At 48.5% G+C, this 12140-nt stretch overlaps 1 protein-coding gene across 2 annotated transcripts; it reads left to right on the top strand.

The window, feature by feature from the left end:
• The first annotated feature begins 824 nt into the window (after window positions 1-824).
• Window positions 825-10162, top strand: OCSTAMP (osteoclast stimulatory transmembrane protein). Of its 2 annotated transcripts, none has more exons than XM_064673695.1 (2): window positions 825-6327; window positions 7312-10162. In XM_064673695.1, the coding sequence occupies exons 1-2, from the start codon at window positions 5284-5286 to the stop codon at window positions 7651-7653; spliced, it is 1386 nt and encodes a 461-aa protein (XP_064529765.1). In that variant the 5' UTR covers window positions 825-5283; the 3' UTR covers window positions 7654-10162. The 2 variants fall into 2 exon arrangements, with proteins under 2 accessions (XP_064529765.1, XP_064529766.1); XM_064673696.1 differs by lacking the exon at window positions 7312-10162 and adding an exon at window positions 6453-7305.
• The last annotated feature ends 1978 nt before the right edge of the window (window positions 10163-12140 follow it).

The following is a 12140-nucleotide window of genomic DNA, read 5'->3' as shown; positions in this document are numbered from 1 at the left end:
CTGTCCTGGGCCAGGGAACAGGCTGTGCCCTGCGTGGCCGGTGCTGCAGGAAGGAGCCCCGCTGTCCTGCTGCCCTGCACTGCTGGAGCTGCTGCTGCTGCTGCAGGGGATCCACCTCAGTCACTGGGACAGAGCTGCCTCTGTCCCTGCAGCCTGGGGGACAGACAGCAAGGGCCTTGAGATTGTCTAATTCCGAGGCTCGAAGGGTAACATCCAGTCCAGCTCCACAGCAGACGTTGGGGTCACAAGTTTACTTATGGTCTCAGCTCTGATTTGGTGCATCCTCATCAAATCCAGGAGGATGGTTTTTCACTTGGGCTGGAAAGAAGAACTGAGACCACAGAGTTTGTGTAGAAGTCTCCAAAAATCACTCCCAGTGCCCTGGCACGTCTGTGGCACTGCCTAGGCAGAGGTCAGAAGGTATTTCACAAATGCAGCCAGGGCAGGTTTATGATCTCTGTGCCAGCATGAGAAAGTGAGGCAGAGAGGGGACCAGTGACTAACCCAAGGTCCACAACAGGGCCTAAACAGACCTGGGAAAGGCACGAAAAGCACCTGGATCCTAAACCTCTTCAGACAAAGACCTGTCAGCTCTGTCAGCAGCCTCTGTTTCCCAGGGCTCCCCAGAGGATCTGGTTAAAAGCGTGTGAACGACAATGTTACCTAATTCTGCTCTTTCATATCCAGGCATCTGTGAGAGCAGAACTAGTCTGGTATGCCTGAGTTTGAATTTATTTTTTTTTTTAAATAGAGATTTTAATATTTAGTGTTTCTGGCATTCAAAGGTGAACAGGGCTGCATGAATAATTTCTGATTCCATTTGCCAAAAGCAGCAGTCTTGAAGGGTCTGTGATACTAGTAGAGATATGAAAATTCCCAGGAAAGGGTATTTCAAGTGCTGTACTAACCTTCTATAACTTTGACTGTGTTATTTTAAAGGAACTCTGCCTGCCTATGCACCATTTCTCTAGGAATGTAAAAATGCAACAACCATCACAAAAGCCATTCACATCAGCAGCCTCCTTGTGAATTTTAATTAACAGGAAATGCCACTCACACATTGAAATTCAACATCCAGAATATCTCTGCTTCACTCCTTTGATGTTCCCTGTCCAATCCTGGACCAACATCCACATGTTCTCCTGAGACACTTGGAGGAAAATCATTTTGGTTTATTTACAGTAGGGAAGCATTTTGTAGTGTCTTTTATCCCAGAAGCATTCAAGTCACTTTACAAACCGTTCACACAGAAGAGCTGCTCTGTGGGTCCTTGGAGCAGGGAATGATTCTGGGGCTGTGCTCAGCTGATCTGCACCCAGCAGCGATGCTGGAAGTTCAGAAGAGAAAGGGAAAGATTCACAAAACAAACAAAAGCCCAACATGACAGGGGGAATTCAGCTGTTGCAGGTCAGACAGTTCCCTTATCACAGTTATGCCTCATGAGTAACTGAAGGGATATTGCTGGGATTTTTCTGTATTTCTATAGTAGAAACCTAAGAAGACGTGATGTGGCTCTGTATTACCATAAGTTGTTAATTTGAATGTGATCTTAACAAGCAAAGAGCCACCACTAATTGGCTAATCTTTCCCACACCCTCATTTTCTTGAATGGGCAAAATAACGTGATCAGCAGGTGCTGATGATATTGCCATGGAGAAACACCTTCAGCCTTAGTGATTCTGTTTTAGCCCTCCATTCATCTTCTTTACCCAGTCATTTTCTTAAGCTGTACAGTTCCTGCACCCCCCACACTACCTGGGATTCAGCTGCTCCTTTATGACACACCCTCTCCCGTCACTGTCACCCCCACAGGGTCACCACAGGTTGAACTTGCAGGTATCTTGGACAAACCCACCCTGAGCACTGCAATCTGCAAAGCAGGGCTGGATTCAAAACCTCTGTCCTGGGGGGTACAAGCTCAGTCCCCATACCTAGTTCAGGTAAAGCCAGGCTCTGCTTCCTGGCTACGATGCCAATGAAACCCTCTGCTGTGTCATAGTTCCAGCAAGCTGCCTGCAGGCATGTGGGGCTCTGTCTTCTCCTGCAGTGCTAAAAAGTCGAAATTGGTGATATTAGAAAACTTAGAGCTTGAACTCTACAGAGACTGGGACTTGTCAAGAAAGCAAAGTGCCTTTATACCACCTGGGAGCCACACAGGGCAAGAAAAGGCACCTCAGAGCATTTCTCCTAATCTTCCTCGGTTTTCCTCAAAACTCTCCCACCCACAGACAGACTTCTTTAGTTTTTGAGTCGGAACGAGCCAGACCTCGAGGCCCTTGAGCAGCGTGTGACCACAAGATGTCACAGTTGCTTCGTTGCGGGGCTCGGTCCTGCCCTGCCCGTGTCCCGCTCCCAGCTTTCGCCCGCCGTTTCCCGGGTATCCCCATGAACACACGAGCTACTGCAGAGGATCAGCTCTGGGTATAAAATAGACGATATCCTACATCTAGCCTGTCCTGTAGTGCAGCCTGCAGGGATCAATTCTGAGTTGAGCCAGAGGAAAAAATCTAACTCTGACTTTGCAAACAAACACTTGTTGATGCTGCCAGAGTTATGGCTCAGTTTCCCAACAGACTTCAGGTGCCTTTGCCAGATGATGTAGCAGAGTCAGAAAAACACTCACCACAATGCTGTAGGCTTGAGGGTTTTTTGTTCTTTATAGCCTATTGCTAATTTTTTTTTTTTTTTTTTTTTTTGCTGCCCCAGAAAGCTGCCTGTGTAGCCTGGATGGGGTCCCAGGGGCTGATGTGAATATCAGTTTGCTCTGAAGTAGAGCGAGAAAGAAGTTTAGTCTTAGGAGAAGCTGATGAGCCTTTGCAGGATCCAGCTATGGGCCTTTTGGGTTAGTCCCTTATAGTTGAATTCAAGACCTAATTCATGGCCTGTGCAAGCAATTGCTATGGATGCTCCAAACAAACAGCACTTTCTTTCCCGCCCGCCTGGCTGGTGCCTCTTCCCGGCTGGAGCCAGGCAGAGTTTCTCATCCGGCCCGTGTGCTCCAGGGCACCAGGAAGAAAGCTTTGCTCCACCAGCCACACGGGAAAAACAAAACTTTTCACTACAAAGCGGAGCTGTTGAGTGGAGCAGCAAGGGCAGAAGGGGCCTTGCCTGGTGCCTGCAGGAAGGGCAGAGGAGGCAGGCAGAGGTTGTGCTCGTTACTCCGTGTCCTCCATGGGGTCTGGCCACATCCCCTGGGGAAGGTGCTGCTCTCCCAGCTCTCTCTGGAGGGCAGAGCCCCACGTGCTTTTTCCCCAGGGGTGGCCGGGACAGGGCTGACCTCCAGCCCTTTGCCCTTTCCCGCCCAGGGGAGCATGAGAACATCCCGGGGGCCCGGCAGTTCCCAGCCGGCGGGAGGGCTCGGCTCCGCACGGGACAGCAGGTCCTGGTCAGGAATGGGCTCAGCTGGCTGAGCTGCGTCGCCTCTGCCCACACGTGGTGGCTTAGCATGAGAGTGTCTGCAAAGGGGCAGGTTTGGTGGGAGCCAGGGAAGTTTCCTGTAAATCCATAAATGAGGAGCAAACACCGTGGTTGGTTCCTGTCTCCTGGTGAGCAAGTTTGGCGGCTGGAGCTCTGTGCCCTGCACATCCTGGGGGACCAGGAAAGTCAGTCCCATGGGGACTGCACCTCCTGGCCTGTACATCCGAGAGTTTCTCCACAGTTTGGGAATCCTGACTGTGGCTGCAGGGGATTTGCTGGCTATAGGGAATTGGGAAATGTTCAAGTTAGAAGCTTCGTTTTCCTCCGCCAGGACTGTGAGATGAGCCTTGAAGCAGCCTGTGAGCCCTGCACACAGTTTCAGCAGGGAGCAGCAGCCTGTCAGAACAGAAGAACAGTTACCAGCACATGGTTTGCTGGATCCTGCCATGCTCTTTGTGCCATGACTGATGTCTGGAAGGGGAAAAGCTCCCCTTCACTCTGAGAGAGATTCCAACCCTGCTGGTTGCTGGTGGGCAGTGTGAGGAGTAATCATCTGATTTCCCAACAAGGGATGGTGACACCCCACTTTCCATGTGATGCTTGTTCCATCTTTGTCAGTCCATATGTTATTGACTCATTTTTTCAGCTATGTGTCATGTAAATAAGCCTTGTCTGCAATAACAGTAAGACCAGAAGAGGTGTAAAGCCCAAGCAGTGCTGTGCATCCTGGCCCTGTTCCACAGTGGTGTTATTCCCTGGGCTTCACACACCAGGTTTGCCCCACTCACTTCAGGAATTGCCAGTGTTGCTGATCTGAATTGCCTTAAAACACATTTTTTGAGTCCTGGCTCTCTGGTGCTGCCTTGGTTTTTTTATCCTGCCTCTCCTGACTGCCACACCCGGGATCCTCTCTCAGAGCAATAAGGCACTGGAGCATGGAGAGGTTTCAAGCAAGTCTGGGGTACCTCACTGCTGCTGGGTATGTAGTCTTCTCTAAATCTCTCTTTCTCTCTGTCTTGATAGCTCTTGTATGGTCTTTTTCCACTGAAAACCTCCTTTGCTAGTCAAAAATCTCCCTCAAAGGATAGCTGAGGCTGCTGTCGAGCAGTAGGAGATGGGAATTGCCTGGCTGGGGGCAGGCTCTTCTTCCCCACCAGGTTTTCTGGTCTCCAGAGAGTCACTCCAGATGTAAGGCCTGAGAAATTATATTCTTTCCCAAATGTTTGTTTCCCCTAGACATTTAAATAGCTTAATGGGACCTTTCATCCTGTCTGTAGTGGCCAAATTCTTGTCCTTGGAGATTTCCTCTGGCCCTGCAGCTTCAGTGTGAAACTGTTTTCTCAGATCAGTTCTCTGTTCGTCACATTTAAACCTGCAGATCTGTGTTTGGCCTCCTCTTAAGGGGCAGAGAGAGCAGAAACCCCCCTCAACTGCCTGTCATCCATGTACCACCTTGTAAATACAACTTGACTTGTAAATACAGCAGCCAGGAGCCTCCTTTTTCTCGCTCCAACTTCCTCTAAATAACCAATAAAGACACACTCAGCCACTGCCAATGATTTGACCCCTCTGAATGGCTCTATTACAGTTTTTATAGAATAACACAATGCTTTCCTGTGCTTACATTAAAGGAGGAGCAGCTGCATCGTACTTGTATTTGATCTTTCAAGAAATGCCTTGAACTTCCCTGTCCTGCTGCTTCCAGGGGAGATCTTGGTCCCAACTACTCATCTTAGCAGGGAAGTAGAGAAGGATGAGACCAGAAATACTCAGAGAAGGACATTATAAGACCCATGAGTGATTATCTTGCGAAAGCCCCCTAACCAGTGTGTTTATGTACACCCAGGTACTTGTTCTTTTTACAGGATGAGTGCCCGCGTCTACTGTGAAGACTTTCTCTTGCCAAAGGTGCACAGAACCATGGCAGACCTATGGTGGGTTTACTCCAAACCTGTCCCAGCAGATGGCAGAGAGCTGTGGACCTTGTTTCTGCAGTGTTCCTGCATTACAGCACTGATAGGAGGCCTCTTTTACAACTGGATGTTTGCTTCCCTGGAGTACTCCTGGCATCTCTCCACTGCAATGTCCATCTCCTTCAGCCTGCTCCTTCTCCTGACCCTTTTCCTGGTGCATCCTGCCCGCTGTGTCTTCAGTATGACCATGCCAACGCTGGGCACCAAGCAAGGCCGGAAACTTCTCCTGTCGACCTGCGTGGTGATCGCGGTGGTGAACACAACACCCAACATCGTCAGCAACATCCAAACCATCCTGCAGGTCATCAAGTGCATCTGCAAGAATTCCTCTGACAGCCTTCTGAACTCCACTGCCCTGCTGCAGGCGGCCTCCCAGGAGTTTGGGGGTGCAATCCAAGAAGCCGTTTATCTGCTAACCTTTTATAAGCCCATGAATGGACGTTTTAAGTTTTCATCGCTTCAGAACACCTCCTCCATATACCAAAAAATGGACCTTGCAGGTGAGAAAATCAGTAGGGACTTTTTGTCTGCTGAGGTACTGGTCAAACACTCTGTACGAGTAGGCAACAGGCTGGTTGCTGGTTTCTCCATGCTCTATCTCTGTTTTGAGTCCAGCTGGTACTTGAAAAATTATCTCACCAACCTCCGCTTCAACAATTTTTACATCACCGAGAAGCTGGAGCGTTTGGCTGCAGACAGAAAAGCAGCTCACCTGCTGGTGGGCTCATCCAAAAACCTCATCCGACCGACAGGCTTGAAGCTGTCCCGGGAAGAAGGGCTGCAGTGCCTCGTGCAGGCCGTGCTGCTCACCGTGGCCCTGCTGCTGATGCTGCTGCTGGTGGCGATGGAGCACTTTGCCTTCAGCGTGGCAGACACTGCGGTGAGAAAGGCAGCTCAGTTCTCCGTGGTGCCCGTCACCCTCCACATCAAATACAAGGTGGGTGCTGGGGTGCCCTGTGCTGCCCTGCACAGGGACCCCGCTGTGTGTCACATCACAGGAGGTGGTGGTGGGGATTACAATCTTTGTACCCTTATTTATCCACTCCTGACTTCCCTCCCCAGCAGCCAGATGGACGAGCAACAGGCTTGGAGGGGAGAAGGCAGAGGCACAACCTCAGTTGCTCCTTGGAGTGCATCAAACAGCAGCAGACACCTGCTCCAAACTGCAGCCCCTCGGGAGCGAGGAGGGGAGCAAATAGTGCCTCACGCTGCAAAGACACTGCCAGCAGCAGGCAGTCAGACCTCCCTTCCCTGGGCAAGGTGGAGGAATGGGAGTCCCTGTGGCACTGTCCCTCCACTGCAGAGCAGGTGCAAGCCCAAAAGGAAGGGGGAAGCTGATGAACGCTGAGGATATCTCCTCATCTTATTGCACTGGCTGTCTTTTAAGTAGAAAGCCCTGCTCCCTGGCTTCATTTTTACCCCGTGCAATCCTTTTCACAAACCTCTCCAGTTTGTATTTCAATATCATTTATCTGGACTAGTTCTGGTTTGGTGTTTTAGCTTCCCTTTTCTGTCACACAGCTCGCCTCCCTCCCCAGCCTCAGGATCCTTAGTGCAGGCACCTGCTTACGATGGATTTACATGAAAATAATCAGGGCTTAGGAAAAGTCTCTAATATTCAGATATGCAGACACTAATACTGCTGTCTGGATGATGCCTTTCACCATAAATCTCACACAGTGAATACCTGTTATGATCTCTGTAGCAGCAGATAAAGATGACAGATAGGACTGGTTCTCACCGTGCCCAGTACTCAGCACCTGCACTGTTACTCTCACTCAGACTGAAGTGTACAGACACTTCAGTGTCCTTCCCCTAGTGCTGTAAGGTGATTCCACATCCCCAGGCTGATGTTTCTGTAGAAACCAGTTGATTTTGGTTTGTTCAGACTCCATTTACCTTTTAACTCTCTCTATTTCAGGCTAAAATAGGGATCCTGCCCTCTTTTATCGAAGGTTTCGGGTTTCCTGCTGAGGAATTACCACTTCGGGATTTCGAGCAGAACTACCACCATTATCTGATCTCCAGCTCTGCCCACTGCAGGATCAGCCCCCCAGTGCCTCCCAACCCCTCTGTGCTGCTCGTTGTAGGGCTGCTCTTCTTCATCCTCTACTCCACTGTGTTCCTGGAAACCTACGCACGCCGCCTGTGCCGAAAAATCGCCGCCTCCTTCTTCCCCAGCTGGGAGGAGAAGCGAGTGCTTTACCTCTACAGGAAGCTGTCCAGGAGGCAAAACAAGGAGCAAAGCTGTGTGAAGAACTGAGGGTGCTTTTGGAAATCGAGGGGATATCTGACACCCATGGTAGTGGCTCGGCACAGGCTTCTGCAAGAGCATCACACACTTAATTTTCCAGGGTTAGAGAAGTGTTGGAGTCTGGGGAAAAAACATTTGACAAAAAAAAAAAAGAAAAAAAAATTTAAATGTCACATTTTGCATCAATTTGAGAAAAATGGGCTAATATTTTTTTTTTTAATATCTAGAAGTTCTGGAGTCAACTGTTCCAGGAGGTGGGAGATGATGGCTCATATGATTTGGAGCATATCTGCAGCATTAGCCAAGGCTAACTGCTGACTGGGAAATACATGGGAGCTGGGGTAGGGGAAGAACTCATTCACCTCCTTCACCACATCCATGCTGGAAGAAGTACACGCTTCCTTTCTCAAGTTATACCTTCAGGCAGCAAGAAAGGAAACTCATTTGACTCGATTAATTTAATTTTCAAGGTCACCATCCCTGGAGGGATTTAAAAGACTTGTACATGTGGCACCTGTGGACATGTTTTAGTGGTGGCCTTGGCAGTGCTGGGATAACAGTTGGACTTGATGATTTTAAATGTTGGGTTGTTTCAAACTCAGAAACTATGCCATTGTATCCAAAATGCATAAATCCATCACTAGGGCAGCATCTGAAGTGTGTTATTTTTGAAAGAGAGGCAGATGGGACACCTCTGTAAGGGCAGGAGCCAGAGGGGGGGGAGATCCATCTGTGCCAGGTTATAAACAAAGCAACTTCACAGCTTCATTTCTTCGAAGCATCCCTATTATTTTCCTCCCTTCTTCCATTAAAGTCTTCATTAAGGTAATTATTCGACATAATGCACCTCAATGAGATTAAATGACAGAAGTGAAGTGGCAGCTGCTGCCAGATGCACCGGATTTTCTCAGCTTCCGAGGTACTTGAAGCAAGTAGGTCTGGATTATATTTTTTTAAGCATTTATCTAAGAAAACCCTGGTGCATTAATCACCCCAGGTTTCTTAATTTCCTGCTGTTCTTATGATTAATCCAAGCACCTTTTTGCCTCTGCAGCAATGGGGGGCTTTGTCGTGGGGTTTCTCTAGGAAATACTACTGAGTAGCCAAAATTATCTGGAGTTAGGGGTTAAAATGGAGCTGGGAGAAGAGAGGAGCACCTCTAGCCAGCTAACCATCCCAGTAGCATCTCCCCTTCCAACAAGAACACCTTTTTAAAAAGTTTTTCCTCGGGAAGACTCATCTTTTTGGCAGGAGATGAGCATTGGTGATGAGCTTGTGCAGCACAGCAATCACGTCGCCCCTGGTGCCGACTCGGGCTGTCGTGCTTTCCCCGGGCAGGGGAGCTGGCAGGAGGCAGAGCTGCTGGAAATTGCTTTGCTCTCCTGAGAGGTGTTGTTCCTCAGATAAAGGTGTGACAAAATAGGAAACATTACCATTATAGAGCTATATTGTGCCCTGGAGAGGTCAGCCGCCTCGTCAGGGTTTGCTTAATGGTGCGACAGAGAAATGCTGAACAGATGAACCAGCAGGCAACATTCATTTATTCTCATATTTTTTTATTAAGTATGACTAATATACAAGCCTTGTTATTTGCTAAGGGATTTTCATTCCTCGGAGCCCCTCCATACTCCCACTCTCACTCCTGCTCATTGTGGCTCTCGTTGCCTTCGTTTTCCCTCAGCACATCCCTCCTGTCCCACAGGCAAAAGGACACAGGGACCAAGGCTTTGCCCTGTGTCACTGTCACCCACCAGCCCCCCATGCTGGGTCTGGAGCCCTCAAGGTGGGTCCTGAGTGTCCACCTCAGGGAAATTCCTGCTGGTCAGTGCTGCTCCTACTTATTTACTGTCCCTGACTGTGTTCTGCAGGGAAAGGTTTCACTACATCTGGTTTCCAGGCTTGGTTATTCATGAAGTTTAAAGTTCAGGGTCAGACATTCACATGCATTGAGGTAGAGGCAGGGCTGGGGTGCTGTCGTGGGGCTGGGGAGCTTCCTTGAGGTTTGAGGCTTCTTAATTACATAGAGAAAAGTGTTAATCACAAGAGAGAAAGGCCCCTGGGTTGCTCTCTTCTCCAGGAGTGCAATAAGCCCCGGGGGCACAAAGTCACTCTTACATGGGACAGCCCTGAAAGCCCTGATTGCCTTGGAGTTCTGTGGTGTGTTTTAGTGGATTTTTCACAGGCAAAACATATGCTAAGTTCCTGCCCATGGCTGGCTGGCAGGCAAGAATGAATGGCCTTAATATACTGAGGAGCAAGTGCACATTATTTCACTCAGACAGTCTCTAGGAAAGATCTCAAAAACAGCCACAAATCTGCATCTACCAGAGCAGACAGCCAAGCAGACAAAAACCTCTCTCCTCAGGTGTTTCCTGATTTTTAAGCAAACTCCATTTTTACTGCATTTATCCTACCTACAGTATTTGCACTGCTACTGCTATGGAGAAGCAACACTTCCATGCACCAAACTTTAGAGAAGGAAGTATTAATGACCACAAATAAAAGCAAATAAAAGCTATTTCATAGCGCTCTGTGTGCAATTCATAGCAAGGGTTTCCCTGGTCCTGGCTCTTTCTAATGCAGATCATGTTAGGGTTTCATTCTGAACTCAATGCCTCACATTAGAAAATTTCCAAATTAGTTGTAACTAATTTCCAAATTAGTTGTAACAGTCCTTCATCCTGCAACAAAAACAGTTGAAATGGGGTAGAAGCAACATTGGTTATCCCAGAAGGCTGCTGAAAGCTGGGATGTGGATACAGAAGCCAATCCTCCAGCCACCCTTCTCAGTCCCCTGATTTCCAGGTTTCACTCTGAAATCACTGATTTCTCACTCTCCAGGCACTCAGAGAAGCCCCTCCTCATCTGCAATATCTGTTTTCATCCCTTTACTAATTTCTGTGAAGTGAGAGGCTTTTCCCTCGAGGTCTCAGGCTGCGAACGCAGCAGGGAAGCAAGGAGAGGAGAAGGGGTCATTTTCCTCTAATGTGTGAAAGTAGCCTCATTTTAAGGTCTTTAAAATTTTGGTTCCTTCAAAATATATTAGCTGAAGTATTAGCTGCAGAAAGATCACCAGTTCCTCTGTGTCCTCAAGGCATTTTCAAGACACGGTGCATCACAGATTCAATAACAACATCTTTTAAAAGAGAGATTATACAAACCAGAGAGAAATGTAACCAAAAGCCATGAGGGAACTGTGCCGGCCAGATGGGGAAGAGAGGAGCCTGAGATGACCTGCAGAGCTGCCTGTGCTCCCCGAACCTGCAAGTAACTAACCATCCCTGTCCTTACTTGGGGCTGGGAAAGCATCATTTCCCTGTGACAGCACTGCCCTGGGCTCGATGCTACAATCAGTGGTTGGAGCTCCTTAAGCCTGGCACCAGCAGGTCCATCAGGCACCCCCTGCCCGGTGGGAAATGCTGCCTGCCCCATTCCCCAGGCAAAGAGCCTGAAGATACTCTTGTCTTCAAGCCTGAATTGGTTTTCACCCATAGAAATCTGTATCACTCTCTTCCTCTTCGTTGTTTTGCATTCCCTTGTCCTTCTCTTCATCCACAAAGTTTTCCACATGCTGTTCCCTCCCTCCCACATCGTTGGCACAGATGTGATGCAGCCCAGGTCCGTGAGCTGGTCCCTCTGGGGCTGCTCACAGGAATCAGTAGAAAACCACCAGGTAGTTCAGTTCTGTGTGCATGTGGCACTGCCCGGTTGCTTTTGCATCTGTTTAATTCCTTCACAACTGCCTTTTTGCTTGGGTTTGATCTCTGAGAGCATTAACCCGTAAAGCCCCAGAGTGATTTGCTTCTTGGCTGTGACTCTGGAACACTGAAGGCAATTTTGCCAGAACTTCCCTCTCCTTTGTCTTTCTGATTGAGCAATAACTGCTGCTTCTGTGAGACTGACTCATAGTCCATCTCTAATAGCACTTGTCAGCCCTCAGAGCCACGAGCACCTTCCTTCCTGGTCCCTGTTGAGTTGCAGGGTGCAAAAGTGGGAATTACTTCCCCACCATCACTTGCAATTCAAAATTTGGCCATTGCCTAGGGTGCTAAACCCAGTAACAAGTCCCTGAAAACCACTTGTGGCTTCTGTCATTCCATTTCTCCACTGGCACTGTGTGGATGCAGCCTCTGTGTCCCAGCTCTAACAGCAGAAGTTTTATGGGTTTAATATTTGTAGGTTATGGAGCTCTAGGGAATGGAGAGGTGTTTTATCACAGATTTGAATAAGAGGATCACTTTCTCCCAGCTTTGTTTACTAAATATATGAAGTCATAGAGGTCTTTTCAGTCTTTCCACCCAGGTTAGTACAGACCAGGCTTAGAAATTTGCCAGTGAAATGCTAGACTTGAATCACCCAGCATCGGGATGATCCTACATATTTTGGATATGCACCTCAGTGTCTGGGATTAGCAGGACACTTCTGACTGTAACTGAAATCTAATCTAATAAAAAAAAGCAAGCTCTCCCCTTGTCCTTTCCTCCATCCACAGGTTA

This window comes from Pseudopipra pipra, chromosome 17 (genome assembly GCF_036250125.1).
Source record: "Pseudopipra pipra isolate bDixPip1 chromosome 17, bDixPip1.hap1, whole genome shotgun sequence".
NCBI lineage: Eukaryota > Metazoa > Chordata > Aves > Passeriformes > Pipridae > Pseudopipra > Pseudopipra pipra.
The sequence above is the reverse complement of the archived record's forward strand: the minus strand, read 5'-3'. Positions and strand labels throughout refer to the sequence as shown.